Below are 21,357 nucleotides of genomic sequence, written 5' to 3'. Positions count from 1 at the left end.
TGCTTCCTTTACGACTTGATATTTACGACATTGAAAACATTCCCGATATCCACGATATGTGTAAAACATTCACGAATTTCGAGAAATTCGTTCACAAAGTTCCCACATTCCCAACATTCATTTTATTCGTATCATTCACGACACTCACCATTTTCGGATCATTCGGAACATTAAAGAAATCACGAATTTCGAAACAATTTCCTCATTCACGACATTAAAAACATTCGCGACATGTACAACATTCATACCATTTGTCGTTCACGACATTTACAACATTCGGGTCGTTCATGAAATAATTTACAACAATAGCGCCATTCACATTATTTCCGACATACACAGCATTTCTGTTACCACGACATCACACGAATCACAATATTCGAAGCAATAACGATGTTCGCAACAACCACACACAGACGAATGATTCAAAGAAATCACTGAACATTTTTTCTTCGAATAACCTTCAGTTGATAACATTAGGTATTATTTTACTTGTGTATTTTTAAAGAAGCAGCTACCATATTTATTGACAAGTGAATACAAACATGTAGCTGCAACTTTTATTATATTATGTATATATAGATATATATATAAATGTCGTTAATGCTTTGTATTCAGCACAACAAATGCACTGAATTTAATATATAGTAGTACAGCTTGGCTGTTCTAGTGAATCTGTACTTCCTCTTTTTTAGTTTGTCGTATATGTTACCAAATAAGTGGTGATATTGTCATTGCCTAGGTTCTGGTTTTAAATGCATTGGCATAGTCGTGACATGTTATTAAAAACATTTAAAATGTTCAAATGAATTTTAGTTCACATATTTATATATTCATATAAAGTTCTGCCCCTTCATTATTTTAAATTTCTTGCAAAAATACTTTGCAATACCTAAATAGCAGATAAAAAAAAAGTATGTCTCATGATTTATTTGATTTATCTATAAAGTTCTTCTTACTAATTTGAGTGTTTCTTGGATGTGTGTAGGAAGAAAATGAAGATACAATTGCAAAGGTGAAGACTTTTCGCATTGAACAAAATGGGAAAACTCTTATGAAGGATAAACACTAAAATAAACTAAATCATTTCTGGCGGCTATATTTGGATTTGAACAAACAAAAGACAAGCACACAAGTGCAGACGTCATTCGTCAAATACCCAGAATTCAATCCAAAAAGAGCATTATTTTCAAAGAAAACAAACAGCGATATGAGATCTGAGAGGAATGCAAAGAAGAAAAAAAAAACGAGAAAAAAGTTGGTATTCCCTATAAAACAACAGAGATGGGTGGACTATGGAGTTATTAAAGTTATATAGGTGATAAGCATATATCCCAACAAAAACCTACCTACAAGGGCTTTTTTCCAATCAAATTATTATTAACGAGCATGTCTTAATGAGTACAGGACCTAGCAAAGTATTTCAATTTTAAAGTGAATGAAAAACAAACATATTCAATAGACACTTACTTCAAATCTCGAAATTATAATTTCATTAAATGACGAAGAACAAGATTCAAGAATCACAATATTTATTAAAGTAACTTAAACATATAGATGTTGTTCGTTACATGATATTATAAGTTAAACATACATATAACTAACGTGATTTTTTTAGAATAAAACGTTAATGAGGAAAGAAAAAAAAGAAATAATATAACACATGTCATTAAGGTTGTATCAGAACAAGATGGTTATTTAATTACTACACACAGTATTTTTTACATAATGAAATGTAAAGTAAGTATTAGAATTGAGAGTTTATAAAGTACAGTAAACTATATATATATATATATATATATATATATATATATATATATATATATATATATATATATATATTTTAATATATATATATATATAGTTTACTGTACTTTATAATGTCCACCCTCTAATCGAAATTGACAACAAAATTTACAATTAGAAATGAAACCAATTTGATTGACAATATTCTTACGCATAATTGCTTCAAATATATATTTTTACAATTTTAGCTGACCTTTTTATTATTTGACCGTAACTAATCAACAAATTTTATCATACTAGGTCTTACGCAGTATTTTTTTTATTTAAATTATTCATGCGCGACTTAATATAAGCACAACATACACAAACAAAGTGGAGCTCATTCTTAATATCACTTGAGTTACAAATTAAACAATAGCCTTGACTATGGGCTACACGGTTATTTCCGTAACGACCAGATTCAATTCTTAAGGGATTATTGAGATGGACTAGCTTGGACATGATTATACCAGGTTTGTTTGAAATCATCGATTAATCTTTCTTTAAATACAATGTGGAAATTCGTCAAATCTACACATAATGGTTTTAACCAAACATTTGCATATCCAGAATTGTTTAACAGAGTGTTACCATTTGTAGTTCCGTTGGTTTTTCCTTGTCTGTTGAAGATAGTAATGCCTTATACAACGTACTTACAATGATGTTATTGCTATTTACAATATTACACCCGTATTTTATAATTCCCACATGTCTATCAATATAAGGTGGAAATCCATGTACTTCTCCGTAAACAACAACCATGAAGTAGACTGCTTCAACATGCTGAAATGATTTGCAAAATTTGAGATGGATTCTCCCCAACTCTTGGTTTTTACCAAAACCCCACACTTCACAAGCATAGTTAAGGAGTGAAGTACCAAAAGCATCAAAAGCCTTATACATTGTACTAGGTTTTAAATACAAGTATTTATGTTACCTCTAAGAACTTAGGGCTTTTAAGCCTATTCCAGCTATTGTAGCATGATTTTATATAAAACTACCTGTATTATTGAGGACTGTTCCCAAATGATAGAAACTATCGACTGTATAAAGTGGAACATCATTGAAACACCACTATCAACAAGAAACGCTATCACTATATTATAACACAGATGAGGTGTACACATACAGTAGATTAGAAGACAAAAACGTCAAAAACATGTTTTTGTCCTTATGCAATTTGAAGTTTAAAGAAGTTTCAATTTCGCATGTTCCGAAGCTGTTGCTATGGAAACTTGACATAGGCACCTTGACAAACAGACACCTTTAGACATAATAAAGTCTTTACGACGAGTACCTTCTCAACCTGTTTGTTGAAAAAGTTTATTCATATGTATACTACAAGTGGAATAAAATGTAATCGAATAACAACGCTGTAAACCCTTCATATTTCCACAATATAATTGCTTGCAAAATTACTACCGATAGCAGAACAGAACAGGACAGAACATTTATTGTTAACTTGAACATATACAGTTCATCGTTATTACAATAACATAACACATGGCATGGCAATAATTGATAACTGCGAAAGTGCATATACATATATAAGTTATCAATAATTTCAACATCTTAAAAGCAATAAAGTTATTATTCAAACCATTATATCGTAGCTTAAATGCCTGTTTGCAATACAAAGCTAGTTTTCGTAGACATGCAGTATTTTTCGAGTATAATAATTGAATAAATTTAAACATGCTTGGTCTTGCATAGTAAAATTTATTTATGTATTTTTTCCTAATATCATCATATTGCGAACATATCAAAAGAAAGTGATATTCGTCTTTAATATCATTATGAACACATAAAACACATTTACGCTGATTTCTTTCAATATTAACATATGATAGAACACTTCTAACCTAGCAATAATATTCCTAAGTATATAGCTATACAATTTATCTATATACGATGACATATGAATGGTAGATTTTAGTTCTCGGTATAACACTAGTGAACTTAATGAGTCGATAACATTTTTCTATTGCCCAATAAATGAGTCGATTAATCTTCTCCTAAATATAGGGAAAAAATTATCAATATTAATCGACTACGGATATAACCATACTTCATTGAATCCTGCATTTTGTAATATAGTGCGTACATTTGAACACCAATTGTTTGAATTTGCGTTATTTTCTGTATCTTATCGAATGATTTGCAATGTATTGTATAAAATGCAATTGTCTCTTTTAAATTGATACAGTTTAAGGAAATATTTTTACGATTCGTACATGTCTAGTAACATACAGAGGGTATCGTCCTAGTTCACCATATATCGCAGAGTTACTAGCGCTTATTTTTACACTATTTTCTATGAACCCTTTCTATGTTTTCAGCCCTACAAAGGCCCCATACTTTACAAGAATAGCACAAAATTGATGACACAAATGAGTGGAATAAACCCAACATAATTTTAACAGGAATTTCTTTCCCCCTAGTTATCCCAAACAAATTTCCCATAGACTTAAGTGCTTTATCTAATAATGTCTGTGTAGCGTTCATAAATGATCCTCCGCTTAAAAAAACAATTCCAAGATAGTTAAAAGTTTTTTTTAAAGAACTTTTTCTATCAATTCATTACTGTAGTAAAGATTTACATTTTCATTTTTATTACCTCCTTTTTTATAAATAACTATTTTTTTTTTATTAACATTTAACTTAAGTTTCCACTTTTCACAATATGCATGTTAATCATTTAAAGATCTTTGAAGACCTTCAACAGTATCTGGAAATATTACAGCACACCATCTCCAAACAATAACAAATAAATTGAAAGTTGGTCCAATGTTAAACCTGCATCGTTATTTTCACTTAAGTGAAGCGAAGTTGTTGTTGTCATAACTTTTCACATACTTTACCGAATGCGACTAAATTAAAAGTAATGTGTTCATGAAAGACGGTAGTTAAACAATATCCAACGTCATTTGTATTAAAACCACTTAGTTAAGATCACCTCATAAGACAAGCTATTTCCTTTCAAATTTAATGTGAACGGACAATACATTAGCGATTCAATAAATACGGCACGAAAAACGATGATCAATATAGAGTTTAAAGCAGAATATTTAAAAAAAATCCAACCTATAGCTCAATGAAAGTGCTGAACGCGTTGAAAAGTCATAGGAGCGACAAGCGTGATTTTACTTTTTAAACAATTTTCTTCACAGGCAGTAAAGAGCGATTTCATTTTAGGTTTGTAGCCGATAAATGTCTGAGAATAGGTAATGTTAAGTGGTGATTTTTGTATACAATTAGCTAGTTTCAGAACAGTTACTGATAAATCTATATGTACAAGTATATTTGAACATCGCTTTCATCTTGCGAGTTAATTGCTAGTGTAATTAAGTTAATTAAATTAAAGCCGATTTAAGCTGAGAACGTTTTGACTATTTTTAGAAGGTGAAGAGTCATTAATTATACCTGCAAGGTTTTGAATAAAATTATCCCTAACACGTTGTTTAAAAAGCGACAAGGATAAAGGGATATCATTGATACCCTGGAATAGCCAGACATAAAAAACAAATAATTGTGTTAGCATTTTCTCTATACAAAGTGTCCAATTTAAACATCGCGGTCGTTTCTCAATATCTTGTAACAAGTTTTTTATGAATTGCACTAATATATTTATGCTCTTGGGTATTGATTACCTTGAACCAATACGTACCATTTGGGTTATACCACAAGAATAAAGATCACATCTTCCAGTCACCGCATAAACAAAATCATGTTATGTTATTGTTTTGATACATAGCACTGATTAAATGGAAAAAGTATGGATACTTTCGATTGCGACCATTTTGATGACACCCCAAATTTCTGACCCGTATAATCGAATTGGTTTAACAAGTTTATCAAATAATTCTAATTTGTGACACGGTGAATTTATTAAGATATCTTTTTAATTGAAATATTGCCTTCTTTGCCTTTCCAGATATTCGTGGCTTACATAAATGAGCCCACTGTAGTCAAGACGATTCCTAGATATGTACAATTGTTTACTATATCTATAAATTATCGTGATAGTAAACTCTTAAATTGTCTGGAATTCTGCCAGCTTTTCGAAATATTAATACATGTTGTACCTTACTTTTACTTTTATTTACTCTTAGTTTCCATTTAATACAGTACTCACTTAGAATATTTAAACCAAATTGTATTTTTTCGGCAGAATCAGCAAATATACCTATCGTCAGTTTACATCAGTAAGAAGAGTTTTAACAAGTCTGTATTAATGTGCTTGACGCCTTTTTAGTGTAAAACGTCTTCTTAGTTGTCAATGTACATTGATCATAGAAAAGGCGAAAAAGTATATCTCATGATACCTGATACCAACAATGCCACCATTATTGTAAAACCGATTATTGACCAATGCCAAACTATTGTTTAATAACGTCCGGCGTACAATATTTCTATCAACTGTTCCACACATGTAAATTATCATCATAAATTATACACACTTTTACTAAAGGAATTTCAAGCTAAGAGTGTTCCAGACGCTCTTCATTTGTAAACAAGAATCTTATTCTAGTTGTGTAAAGTAGTCAGTCCAAACTCGTTGTGCGCATGACCGACCCCTCCTACGCAACTTCCGGTTTCCTGAACACAGCATCCGATTTGTGAGACGTATTTCCGGTCCACGATATGCGTCGTTGACTATTCCCTCAGTACGAGGAGTGGTAGTTTCGTATGGTGAGTCTATCTCCCCTGAATTACTTACACGAAAACCTGAAAACATGAACAAGTGTGTGAGCTCCAAGCACGTGCGTGACACAAAGCAAGGATCGATGCTAGAAGACAAAGGCAGACAGGATGCGGTATGATATTTAAATTTATACAGAAACATCAACGTCACCAAAGAACAATTTAAAAATCGTGTCTTGAAGACATGACAACACTCACGCTGGAACACGAGCACTAGTCCTCTCCCTGACTTGGATCGCTTAAACCTTTTTAGTCGGATCACCAGCTTTCCATCCTGAACAGTAATAACTCGCCCGATACGCGCCTCCTTAGCAGCGGAAATGACGTAATTCCTCTCTCCGTTCCTGCCCACTTGGTACATCGTCAACTTGTCCCGACCATTAGGGTCTAGATTTATGTCTTGAATGGTAAGGGTTAGTACCCGTCGTCGGCCAATCTTTTTATGGAAAATTAAACACATATATAAATATATTTGAGATTCTAATCATTCCCCTGCATCGCCTAATAAAATGAATACAAACGAACGAAAGTGTGCAAATTAACTACATGTAAATAACAAGTACATTTTACCTGAATGATGGCCTTGCAGTCTGTGTGCGAGGTGAAAAACCAGGGATATTGTGGGTGACTACGGACGATTCCCCACGAGGCGTCAATGAATCGTGTGCAGTTGGAGCACAGGTCGTAAATGTTCTCTATGTACGGGAAAACAATCATGACTTGTTAGAAAATAACTTGAGTTCCTAAATGAGTTATATATCTGTTTCTATTTATTCGTTATTGGAAATGCCTTACAAGTCGAGCGAAACCATCTAATTCACAACAGAAGGATGTGGTCAATTTACTTGAGCATACCTTCACGGACACACCTGTGCCCCTCGCTGCCGACTAATGCTACGGGCTGGCCGATGCAACTGCTGTCCCTCGACAGGAGGATGCGCTCTCGGCCCCGCCAATCGATGCTACAGCGGGGCTTCCAGTAGCAGGAGTTTCTCTGCACGAGGAGGCTAGGCGTCAGGCCGCCACATGTGCTTCTTCCATATGTGCAGTTCTGTGAAAAGCTACGACCGACGCTGGAGGCGGAGATTGACGGGAAGTAGATGACCTTGTTTCGGCCACACGACAGCTGCATCTCCCCTGGCCGCCGTCCGCACTGCTTTATCACTGCTCGCACTATTAATGCATACAAATCGTTTAAACGTTTCCATTTTCTACTCAGATTCATGTTCATGTACATTAGAACAAAACAGACACTGGTTCGCCATCGAGATAGAGCCATTCGACAATAATTGATTTAGTATTTATAATACAATACTAGAAAAGTCCAATGATATTACGTTAACAAATCTATTTTAATGAATGCTGGAATACAAATATATTTTTTACCTTCAAATATGTGGCTCAATTCTTTCAACACTGGTCTTATTGATTTAGGCCATCGCATTACTTTTTCCAATTGTTGGGTTTTGTACGCTAAAAATACAACCCATGATAAATAAATAAAATAATGATCCGAACAATGAAGATAGATGGATAGAGGGCCGAGCGAACAAACGAGTCAACGATTAAACGAAAGGAATGAACGTATAAATGAATGAATGAATGAAAGAATGAACGAACGAACGAACGAACGAACGAACGAACGAACGAACGAACGAAATAACGACGGACGAACGAACGATTGTATAAATGAAGGATTGAACGAACGAACGATTGTATGAATGAAGGATTGAACGAATGAAGGAAGGAAGGATTTGACGAAAGAAGGATTGAACGAATGAACGAACGAGCGAACAAACGAACAAACGAACGAACGAACAAACGAAGGATTGTATAAATGAAGGATTGAACGAATGAAGAAAGGAAGGATTGAACAAAGGAATGAACGAATAAAGGAATGAATGAATGAATGTATGGGAAGGAAGGAAGGAAGGAAGGAAGGAAGGAAGGAAGGAAGGAAGGAAGGAAGGAAGGAAGGAAGGAAGGAAGGAAGGAAGGAAGGAAGGAAGGAAGGAAGGAAGGAAGGAAGGAAGGAAGGAAGGAAGGAAGGAAGGAAGGAAGGAAGGAAGGAAGGAAGGAAGGAAGGAAGGAAGGAAGGAAGGAAGGAAGGAAGGAAGGAAGGAAGGAAGGAATGTATGGGAAGGAATGTATGGGAAGGAAGGAAGGAAGGAAGGAAGGAAGGAAGGAAGGAAGGAAGGAAGGAAGGAAGGAAGGAAGGAAGGAAGGAAGGAAGGAAGGAAGGAAGGAAGGAAGGAAGGAAGGAAGGAAGGAAGGAGGGAGGGAGGGAGGGAGGGAGGGAGGGAGGGAGGGAGGGAGGGAGGGAGGGAAGGGAGGGAGGGAGGGAGGGAGGAAGGAAGGAAGGAAGGAAGGAAGGAAGGAAGGAAGGAAGGAAGGAAGGAAGGACCTTTCAACATACCTATGAAAGCCAGCATAAATCCTGAGAGGTGCTTTCTTTTCCAGCGGAAGTCAGCCACAACGCGGATGGCACTCGTCGTGTTGCCATGGACAACGGTTATGTTGTACAAGGGAGTTGATGTCGTTGTCTCACGCTCTACTCTGTAAATGTTCAGTCCGAGAGGGAACGTGTTGTGCTTAAATGGTGAAACCTCGAACATTACTGAGCTGTTCAATTTAACTGGAATCTTCATCTCACGTACTTTACGACACGTTGGACGATTCACGGGAAACCGTTTATGGCTTTTGATCACTCCGACTGTGAAATCACTTTTTGTGAATAGATGTCTGTCTTTTTTCGAACATATGCTGAACGTTCGATCTAAAATACAATGAAATACATTTCAATTGTTTTATCAAAGGTAACCTAAAATGTAGTGCAAATCTATAATAATAAGTATACACAATTATTTAGAACAAAAGTGCCAATATGACCATATAATGCTCACTTAAGGACACTTGAGGAACCAGGGAAGCAAGATACTGCTAAGAAAGTCATTGTATGATGATACCAAAAGTGGTTGCTAAAAGTACTTGTGGTTAAGTGGTTGCTAAGGAGGCCATGGTTGCTAGGGAATGTGATGATTTCTAGTGAAGCAAACCATAGTCGAGGTAGTTATTTGTCATACTTCTCGCCAGTGTATTTGCAGAACTGTACAGTAATCACTCCAAACATGCCCATCACGTGACCATAGATATCCGCAAATATTATAAAAAATTTTTTTAAATATTTATCTGTATTTGAACCTCAATGCGCCTTGAATAATTGAAATGTGATAAAAACTTACTAAAAAGGGAGAAGAAAAACATGAAAACAAGTTTAAATAGCTGAAATCCAGCTATACTCGCTCAATGTGGCAGAGATCTATTCTGCTTGTCGGGGGAGATCACTGCGTAGGTGATTCTAGAAAAATATGTAGTAACTATGATGGTTGGTGGTTGCTAGGGCTGTTTATGGCTGTTAATGGAACTCAGGAAGCAAGTTCCTTTCTAAGAACATCATTGGATATTACGACAACCGGTGATTACTGAAGAAGTAAATGTGGCTCAAGAGGTTCATGGTTGATAAGGAATTTGATAGTCATTGGTAGTCATTGGAAACTAAGAAAAATGTGGCTGCTAAGATAGTTGATGGCTGTTCAGGAGGTATAAGGCTTTAACGGAAAAGATGGTTGCAACGGAAGCAAGTTACATATAAGGCAGTAAAGGGTTGCTTAGAATAAAGATTGCTGTGAACAAAATTTGTGGTCGTGATAGCAGTCAGTGGTTGCTAATGAAAATTATGGTTGCCAGGGAAGTAAGTTTATCTGAAGACTGTTGCTGTTTTAGAAAAGGAAAATTTATTGTTCTAATATAAATTTATGTTAAGCAAGTAATCCCGCGGCCGGGTCAATTATGACCCCATGATTTCCCATTATGAAAATGTGGTAAAGAATATAAAAATATGCGTTTTAAAAGAAATTAAAATAAATTTAAAAAAAATAAAATTCAAGGGCCATATAGTATAGCCCTCCTTGTTTTCCCTTGGTAAAAAACTGGTTAAGATGCAATGTAAAAATGTGCCTGTCAAAAGAAATTAAAAAAAACAATATTCAAGGGACATAATTTGTATTTAGGGTTAAAATGGAGTTATGTTTCTTGTTGTAAGATGGTCGTAAATAATTTTGAATTTTATTAAGTGCATTGAATGAAAGGTATAGATTTTTTTTATTAAAATCACAACTTGCCCTTAACTTTAACTTGTATTAAGGTTAAGGATATGGAGTTATGTAACCTCATTGGATGATGGTCCTGTACAATTGTGTGAAGTATTAAGTCAATTGAATGAAGAGTATAGAAGTTATAAATTAATATCCAAACCTGCCCTAAAACTTTAACCTAAGTTCCGTAGTGAATCAGGGGCCATAATTTGTATAAAAGATAATATGGAGTTATCTAACCTCATTATGTGATGGCTCTGAACAACTGTGTGAAGTATTAAGTCAATTGAATGAATGGTATTGGAGTTTTAAGTGAAAATCCCAACTTGCCCTAAAACTTTAACCTGCCCTAAAACTTTAACCTAAGTCAATCAGGGGCCATAACTTGTATTAAGGATAATATGGAGTTATGTAACCTCATTGTGTGATGGTCCTGAACAACTGTGTGAAGTATTAAGTCAATTGAACAAAGGGTATAGAAGTAATTTATAAATATCCCACCCTGCCCTAAAACTTTAACCTAAGTTTCATAGTCAATCAGGGGCCATAATCTGTGTAAAGAATAATATGGAGCTATCTAACCTCATCATGTGATGGCCCTGAACAACTGTGTGAAGTATTAACTCAATTGAATGAAAGGTATTGGACTTACAAGTGAAAATCCCAACTTGCCCTAAAACTTTAACCGGACGCCGACGCTGGGGCGAGTAGTATAGCCCACCTATTCTTCGAATAGTCGAGCTAAAAAATGAGTGTTTAATGTACTTTTGCAGCATATAAGCGAAATTGTGATGATAGATAACTCAAACATACCTTTTGGGATACAATTCAGCTTGCCGATGACCACATAAGTAATATTTTTGTTGACCTGACTACCCGGTGTTCCGCACGGCAGGACGTTATTAGTACTCAGAATGACGTCACATTTCTTCTTCCAGCTGCATGCGTTCATCTGGTGCTGCAGTGCACGCGGCGTTCCCGTGCAGTCACCATATCCTCTCGTGCACCGCCCCGACTCGCTGACACCCGCCGATATGGATGGGGCGTAGAGCACGTTGCCTTTAGGACAAGCAATCTGAATCTTTTCTCGCTTTGATTTCAAGCACTTAGTGAGTTCCTCTGAAAATGACCATGTTAAGCATTTAAAAGTGTGTTTTTGTTATTTGCTCTGAAAATAGCAATGGTTGGTAACAATAAGTTTGTTTTTGCTATGTTATTACGTACGTATGAAATAACTATAGCATAAGCCAGAACAAAAAGCTCCAGTGTTTAATACGGTTGCATTAACTGTTGATCGTCGAGCCACTTGTGAAGAACATGACTGAAAGTCGACTGCCCGGTTACACGGTGGAGAACCCACGTGACTTATTTGGTAAAGTGCACGGCAACAAATGTCAACAAGTCTCGATTCAGGTAAGGTTTTTAAAGATAACTTTCTTAATATTTGGAGAATTTTTGTGAAATAAAGACCATAAACCCCGCATTTAAGAGCTCTATCCACGGTAAGAACTTTCTCTAATATTCTAAAGTTTTCCTGAAAATCTTGACCAACTGATTTCTCAGAGTTGAAACCTAAGGCAAAGTACACGGCTTTTGACAAATCTATCGCTTTACTTCTTGTTAGCCGTAAATAATTCATACACTAATCTTATTTTAAGCAAATTTTATGTATTTTAAAGTTTTCAGCGTGTATTGTTGAACTTCTTATAGTTATTTCAAAGGCGAAAATGAACTAAAACCAAATTGATAAAGTACACGGACATTTTAGGTTTGATAAAGTACACGGTTATTATAAATTTATGTATTATTTCTATTCTTTAAACTCATTATTAAACATTGTTCCATGTTTGAAAAGACGCATTGTAATGGAGTTGCAATGGAAGAATGAACGCGTTTTAACAGTTAGCCCGACGGAGTCGCCTAAATGAATCATGGAAACATTTGTTATCACACTAAAATTCAGCCCCGTATTTTAACAATATATTCGCAATTGACATATAAAGGGCTTGAAGTTTTTGTGAAGGGTGTTCCACTTCTTTTTCGTATCGTTTATGTAAAACGTGTTTGTATGCATTATACATGGTAAACATTAACACATAACTGCTTAATAACTCTTAATTTTGGCAATTTTGAGAAAGAGAAGTTTTCTTTTACTTTTAATGTCTTCGATTGCTAGCTGATTTGATAGACTTATAATTTTGTGATATTTGTTTCATTTCAGAATATGAAGACTCCGACTTTATGCAAAGAATGCGGAATGGCATTTCAAAATAAAAAAAACAACATCTAGTAGACCACGATAGAAGGCATTCTGGTCAATTGCCATCGTTTTATTTGCGGGAAAGTGTTTGTAAACACAGACACAGGTAAGATTTAGCTTTATTTTTTCGCAGAAAAATAAGAATATACTAACAGTTATACTTTTATTATGACACCCCTCGTGTAGAGGTTAAGATTTGCCGTCGTCTGACTGTGTTTTCAACGTTTTTTAGGGGTTGCGTTTTTCACATAATTATGTGGTCCGTGTTTTAGTGGACAGGGTCGTTTAGTTTTATGATGCTGATTACACGATCAAACACTCAGTATTTCTCGCTAACTTGTGACAGTACATGTCTTTTTATAGGTGCAGCAATCACGGCGAGACAAAGTTGCACGTTTGCAAATATTGTGGCAAAACTGCTCTTGCAAGACTTGAAGATGCACGAAAGACGCGAAAGCGGCCAATTGAAGCTAACCTGTGATGTGTGTGGGTTCAAATTGGGTGACACGACCAATCTCAGTGACCAGATTACTACTAGACACAGGGGAATGACACGTCACAAATGTCTACAGTGTCGCTCAGCATTCAAGTTCAAATATGGACTCAGCAGGCACGTTAAGGCGAATCTCACCTAATCAGGACACATTGAAAGATCACAATGGTCTAGTTGCATTACAGTATGTTGCCGAGTTAAGATAACGTTTTTATGAGTTTAACATTTTATTAGGATAAATAGCAAAACGTACTGGTACCCAATGGTGCTCTTTCAAAATCTTCGTTTGTCTTACAGTACTGAAAAAATGCTGAGTAAAATTAGTATGAAAACGGATTGAGCATAAAACATTTTCACAAGGTTTAGAGATGCATTGTTGTCATTTTCCCATTGATGTCCTATAAACTCTTAACTGCATGTATCTTATATAATTCAGCAACACAATTATTTTGTAATCACATTTAAGCCTTTAGTCTAGAACATTCTAATGTTCCATGCTCAGCTCTATTCTAGATGTTCAAGTCTTAGTCCTAGCCTGTAATTTGGTAATATAGTGTGCTCTCATTCCTCCTTGCTGTTTCCCATCTAACTCCGAGCCTCCATCTTTACAATCGAGTTCCTGTCTGTATTGTTCGAACGACCGCAGTTTTACTGATGTAGATCAGATAATATTTGTTCAGACTGAACCAAATAAAAGATTCAGCGTTACCTGAAAGGTGTGAACAATATGCTATAAATGTGGAAATATATATATTAACTGATTGTGATGTGCCTATTTTATTGTTTTATATCACATTAAAATTGGAACATTCATGAAATTTATAATCACCACAAACGGGCCGCTAACCACAGAGATGTTTTATTCGCCGTCAGTCCAGATTATAATTTATAAGTAAAACTATCTGATTTTTGAAGAAATGTATGTATGATATTGTATTGATCTGCATATTTAAAAGTAATCGAACTTATAATGGCAGACGTTCTCTTAAATAATCCCATAGACTATCTTTTAACTCCCCATTAAATATAATTGCTAAATATTCAGTTATTTAGGTGTGCGTTATAATGCAAACTTTATTGATACAACTTGAATAAAAATTAAACATTATACATTCTGACTTCGCTAATAGAAAATGCTTATATAACTATAAGTTTGTAAACCGCACTCTACTTTCAAACATAAACTAAAATGACCGTGTACTTTATCATCCTAAAATGTCCGTGTACTTTATCAATTTGGTTTTAGTTCATTGTTACCTTTGAAATAACTAGAAGTTAAACAAAACACCCTGAAAACTTTAAAATACATAAAATTTGCTTAAAATAAGATTTGTGTATGAATTATTTACGGCTAACATGAAGTAAAGCGATAGATTTGTCAAAAGCCGTGTACTTTGCCTTAGATTTCAACTCTGAGAAATCGGTTGGTCAAGATTTTCAGGAAAATTTTAGGATATTAGAAAAAGTTCTTTATTACCGTGGATAGAGCTCTTAAATGCGGGGTTTATGGTCTTTATTTCACAAAAATTCTCCAAATATTAAGAAAGTTATCTTTAAAAACCTTACCTGAATCGAGACTTATTGACATTTGTTGCCGTGCACTTTACCAAATAAGTCACGTGGGTTCTCCACCGTGGGTCAAATGTCTTGCATGTTGTTTTAGTGAGTCTACATATATCTCGTTTGACTCGAGCATTACCGACCTGTACCGTGTACATGTAGGTCACAATGCGGAGACATTGTTCCAAGAAAACGGACGCGGTCATAAGTAAAGAACAAATATGCAGCTAGATCTCCGAGGACCTTTTTTGTGTACTTCATTGAAAAATATTTAGTAGACATTTATTCGAAAGACCTTTTTATCAATAATTCTCTTACTTTTTTTTTATTTGTGAACATCTGCAATGAGTAAATGAATGAGGTAAAAATGACTTTACATTATAACGAATTAAATATTTTGTTTTGAAAAAAAAGCAATAAATAGTAAAGATAGTTTTACAAAACTTTATTTGTCGCTGCATGCCAAGGGAGATTACTGCGTATGTGAATTAGAAACAGCAATTAGTAATGGTACCGTATATACCATCAGCTACAGGGAAAAGTTGGTTTTTAAAATCAATAGCTTCAAAAACAATATAGAGGGCCGTTGTTATTTCAGACGTCGTTAAAAAATAATAAAAGTATAAATTATAATAAAAAACACACAAAAAAACACCATCTATCACATTTCATAGTGCCACATGGAACCGCATACATATACTGCAATTGATGAATCTAGTCCATAAGTTGTATTTTGCACAATATTAAATGTAGTCTGTGCCCTCCTTCGTGTATGTCATCTGCCAAGAACTATTTGCTATTTCCTCCCTTTTGATTTGCTTTTGTTTAGTATTTCATTATCCCCTTATTTTTTTATCACAATAATTTTAATTACTCAGTGTCAGTAACTTAAAACGCCATCGGATCGGTGCATATCATGGTAACGGTATTTGATCCGATGGCGTTTCAAGTTACCCGACCTCCTAAAACATTTAAATACAATCACCACATTCGCCAAAACAGTATAAAAATGTTATTTGAGAAGACTCCCCCCCCGGTGGACAGGGCGGCGCCCATTTCCATACGAACATTCAGTTTTAGCACTTTATAAAGGAAAACTTTTGCCGCCGTTAGAGTCTTTATTTCAAATGTATACAGTATTGTTATATATGTGTCCCTTTAACTAAAAGAAATACATTCGTAACCTTCCATACACTTCACCAAACCACCCCGTGGAAGTTTTGAAAACTATTGTAATTTCAGAATTCAAACCCGTGACAATTACCAATTTGCAGGCCAACCAAAAATGATTCAAGGATCATGTAACGCTTGAAAAATAATCATCAGATTGATCGGTGGGCTCACTATGAGTTATCTCTATCTTAACTTCATCCTGCATATGGGGTTTGTTTTTAGTTCAAGAACCGCTGTCTACTAGTAATTAATCGAATGTATACATTCGTATATATTATAGCTTTATAGCTCAAGTCGTGTTTACTGGTCGGTAGCCCCCTTATCTTCAACACGGAAGCTATCGTATGAAACTGAAATCCAATCAGATGCCGTCATCTCTACACTTCCTCATTTATACCTTGGCTTTATTTTCAAAATGAATTGGATCGTTTTACGATAAAAGATCTTAAACTTATAAATGTTCAATTCATATTTGTTATGGCTATATTCAAATATGTTATGGCTCTCTTCGTACATTTTTTTTAGGTGATTTTTCATTTTTTTATTTGGAGTATTTTGCATTAATCGTAATGCTGTAGTCAACATGCATCTTCAATAACTAATTTCTTCATGCACAAACTATTCAAAATTAAAGCCACAAAACCTCATTTACATGCCCGATACAGTCCAAATATGACTGGGTTTTTTGTTATTTGTCAACCCAAAGGGTCATGAGCTGGCATTATTGGCGGTATTTCGAGACAACGATACTTTCTGGTTTCCGAACACTCCTGTTTCCATTTCCACCACATTTCCACCACAAAATACGGCGACTTTCATGGTTCTTGTAATCCATACCTTCCGTGTATGCTTTTATTCGCCGCGATAAATATTATAATAAATAAAAACAAACATACCTAGTAACATGAATAATAATGATTATAGCGTGGGTAGGTTGACAGGGTTCATTCAAGCTTCTGTTCGTTTGTTTGTTGATTTATTTATTCGTGTTATTATTCATGTTAATCACTTGTGTTAATTACTTGACTCATACGCACGTACACAAGCACGCACAACAACCACCCACTCACACATACACATATACAAAGATACAAACATATATACACACACGCACAACAACCACCCACTCACACATACACATATACAAAGATACAAACATATATACACACACGCACAACAACCACCCACTCACACATACACATATACAAAGATACAAACATATATACACACACGCACAACAACCACCCACTCACACATACACATATACAAAGATACAAACATATATACACACACGCACAACACACGTACGCACACACACACACGCACGCACGCACGTACACACAACAACGATACGTACGTACGTACGTACGTACGTACATACATACATACATACATACATACATACATGCATGCATACATACATGCATGCATGTACCTACATACATACATGCATACACATACATACATACATGCATGTACCTACATATGACTGACTTGTTATCCTACCAATTAATTTGTATTTGTGTATTAACTTAACAACACTTATTAACTCAATAACAATGTTAGTATTGACACCATCTGGTGTTCATTCATGACAGTAAAATCGATTTCATTCAGTGAATTAATTCCATATTAATTTTGCGAATTAAAATTATTGTGATACCCATATCAACGTCCATCAATAGAGTGCTAGTGAACTGGTTTGCTATTTACAATGCATTGTATTTTGAAATGTACTTTCCGAGTGCATGTGTATGTTTTTGATACTGAGTAGTTGATAATACCTTAAAACAATTTAGATGCCAAAACAATTTAGATGCCAAAACAATTTAGATGCCAGAAAAAATGATGAACGAGCCTTACCCTCACAAAACACGAATGACAAACAAGCTGCCCCAAGGTATCCAATTAAATAATAAATCATGTCCATGCCTTCATGCTATTCGTTAACTTCCCAGACTAGATGCGGGTATTATCAATCTTTTAATTTATTCAGTCAAATAGTTTCCTGTCATGTAATAAAGTCATGTGATCGAACAAGTCAAAACAAATGAATTATGTCGGAAGTTAACAGTGATTAATTTAATTCTTACTTCGTAATACATATGTAAAGCCATTTTAGCCTTTAACGGGATACATATAAAAGTTTAAACAATGTTTAAGACTTCTTAAATGACTCAATGAATTTTATTTCGCCACTTTTATAAAGAAAACTTAAAAGTTTACTAAGTTTACTAAGTTCATACAATAAACACAACATTAAAATGGTGCAAAGATATTTTTTTATTTGGACTTTAGAATGTTCCACGGCTTTAGGTATAACCATTTATAATAATAAACAAACAACAATAGGCGAGAATATTCATAAAAAGATCAAATAATTCTATGAAACACTAAAACAATGAACACAGAAAACTTACTCTCCGATGATGAGTCAAGTAACTGTGGTGAAAACATACGCATTACCAAAACTTATATATCCATTTACAATCTTAACAAATCCAAGCAAAACATAGTTGATAGTATAAAAAGAGACATATTCAATTTCCTTTGTGACGGAAAAGCAGACAAGATCAAAAGAGACATATTATACCAAAAACTTGAAAATGGTGGACAATAATTAACAAATATTAAATATTTACTTGTGTCATTAAAAGCTGTTTGGTGAGAGATATTTAGCGACAGGAACAAAGGTCAATGGAAAACATAAAACTAAAAGAAAAAGTTGAAAAATCAGTACAAACATACACATTTCTTTACTCAATACTGACCCAAACATCTATCCATCCAACCTCAGAACTAAAATGGACCGAACTCATGGAATTCGGAATGAACAATTAGATTGGAACAAAATATACGGTAATATATTCAAATTAACAATAGAAACAACCTTGCGGAGTTTTCATTATAAATTCCTTATGAGAATAATACCCACAAACAAATTACTCTATAAATTAAAACGTGTCGATTGCAGTCATTGCATATTCTCTTACTGGAATGTAGAGTCAATTAAACATTAAATTGGGAATGCAGTAAAGTACAACAATTATGGAACAAATTGTATATTCTTTTTGGACATTGGACATTCATAAATAAATGTCGTGCTGGCACGACATTGGACATAAGGCTTTCAAAAATGAATGTCGTGCCAGAACGACCTTGGATATTGGACATTCTGAGATGAAAGTCGTGCTGGCACGACATTGGGCATCGGACATTCGAGAATGAAAGTCGTGCTGGCACGACATTGGACATAGGACATTCAAAAATTAATGTCTGCACGACATTGGACATTCAAAAATGTTTGTTGTGCTGGCACGACATTGAACATTGGATTTTAAAAAAACGCACGACATTGGTCATTCATAAATGAAAGTCGTGGTGGCACGACATAGGACATTGGACATTCAAAAACTGAAAGTCGTGCTGGCACAACATTGGACTTTCAAAAATGAATTACGTGCTTGACATTTAACATGCAGAAATGAATGTCGTGCTAGCGCAACATTGGACATTACACATTCAAAAATGAAAGTCGTGCTGGCACGGCATTGGATATTGGACATTCAATAGTGAAAGTCGTGCGCTGGACACCAATTCATTCTCAGAGGTTTACTTTGATCTGTTCACAAAATTACCGATATCAGGTTTTGATGGTCATCACAAGTATACATACCTTGTATAAGTTATTTTTCAAACAAAAGTCTGTGATGATTATAAGTAATAAAATGTGAAATGAAAGAACTAGTTAAAGCTTTATTGTTTTAGCGGATTATATTGAGCAATAAAAATACATACCTTTACTGAACATATTCTGGCTTCGTTTTGAATGACCAATCTCATCTTCGACCGCGGAACGTTTTACTGTTATTATGGGTTTGGTGAATATTTGCGTGATAAAAGGGCTTATATACGTTGTTTTTCGATGTGCGCTCAGCAGGGTGTCCACCTTTAATGGATTAAAATGTCCAAATTCTAAAAGACTACTCCCTCCGATGACTGTTTCAAAAGAAATGGACACCCCGAAGAAAGTAAACATTTTATGCGAGTCTCAAAATTGGCATAAGACGTTTGCTGTATACATGTACGTGAAGTTAGCGGGAATACCAATAATAATAGCAAACAACACAATTGACGAGTAAAAGAGGAAAAACATTCGATTGCAACAATGCGTTCTGCCAAACAAGAATTCATAGTAAGGTTATTCAAATATCATATTTGATATTACTTTAGAATTATTCCAATTATGGACTAGTTCATAAATTGCAGAACAATGCTTTCAATATTTTCCACGTTGCATGAAAAAAAAATGAAGTTTAGTATGTTTTATAAAACTTTACACTTTAATTGATGATGAAACCTTAAATTATAATAGCTCTGCTCATCATTTTGAAAATTTTGATTTTAAAAACCAACGTATATCATAACAACTCGGCCATCTCCGGCTTTAAGTCTAAAATAATAGACGTGTTATACGGGTTTTTCCAATCCCTAACGTCTAAACGGGTTTGTGCAAAAACCGGGGGTGTTTGAATAATATTGGAATTGTATTAATTATTATTATTATTTTATGGTTGAAATGGATAATAAAGGTTTAAATTGATATTTTACCATGTAAGTGAAAAGTTATTTTGCACAAAACAAGCATTTAATGCTTTAAAACACATTATTTACCTTTTCAATAATTTAAAAACGAAAGTTGACTGACACAGACAACAGTTATGCCAAGCGGAACAACTCGACCCAATCGTAAAACTCGGCCACCTCCGACAAGCTTCGAGATAGAGCTCGTAAATACAATCGTAAAAACTCGGCCATGGCCGAAATGTTCCGATTGTTTTAAAATTGTGAACTAAAGCCTTGCAAGTGCCCTTCATGTATATAATCGTTATGTTTTGACAGAATGAAATGAAGAAAAACCCGTCAGACTCATAATTATTCGTTGGATATTTATTTTTTGTGTAGGGAACTTATATAAAATAACATAATCTGGTAATATTTCTTGTTTTTATGATATTTTATAGACGCAATATGCTTTAACCCGGCATCCCGATCGGAATAACTACCCACTTTTCGTACAAAACAATTTGTACGTGAAGGATTTGCCATATCAAAAATCGTAAAAAAAAATCCGTCAACGTACAATTATTTAGACTAATCTCCGGCAAGCATAGAGATAGATAAAGGCCGAGGTGTTCCGATTGATACCAACTTCCTCCCAAATAGATGAA

At 34.6% G+C, this 21,357-nt stretch overlaps 1 protein-coding gene across 1 annotated transcript; it reads right to left on the bottom strand.

The window, feature by feature from the left end:
* Positions 1-1,873: 1,873 nt before the first annotated feature.
* On the bottom strand, positions 1,874-18,128 carry LOC128225243 (uncharacterized). Its single transcript, XM_052935347.1, has 8 exons — positions 17,990-18,128; positions 11,454-11,759; positions 8,903-9,262; positions 7,873-7,959; positions 7,342-7,659; positions 7,057-7,181; positions 6,685-6,922; positions 1,874-6,510 (listed from the first exon to the last, which is right to left on the bottom strand). Exons 1-8 carry the CDS (start codon positions 18,054-18,056, stop codon positions 6,305-6,307), a joined length of 1,707 nt encoding a protein of 568 aa, XP_052791307.1. The 5' UTR covers positions 18,057-18,128; the 3' UTR covers positions 1,874-6,304.
* Positions 18,129-21,357: the final 3,229 nt, after the last annotated feature.

The sequence above is a fragment of the Mya arenaria genome, chromosome 2, assembly GCF_026914265.1.
Source record: "Mya arenaria isolate MELC-2E11 chromosome 2, ASM2691426v1".
NCBI lineage: Eukaryota > Metazoa > Mollusca > Bivalvia > Myida > Myidae > Mya > Mya arenaria.
This window is presented reverse-complemented; position numbering and strand designations above follow the sequence as displayed.

What these genes read in the sequence shown, in the direction of transcription:
- LOC128225243 (XM_052935347.1), bottom strand. Translation starts at nt 18,056, where the DNA reads ATGGACATGATTTATTATTTAATTGGATACCTTGGGGCAGCTTGTTTG. An exon ending in ATTGAGCCACATATTTGAAG is followed by an intron (nt 7,660 to 7,872) that starts GTAAAAAATATA and finishes ATGCATTAATAG; the next exon opens with TGCGAGCAGTGATAAAGCAG. An exon ending in GCACAGGTGTGTCCGTGAAG is followed by an intron (nt 7,182 to 7,341) that starts GTATGCTCAAGT and finishes TCCCGTACATAG; the next exon opens with AGAACATTTACGACCTGTGC.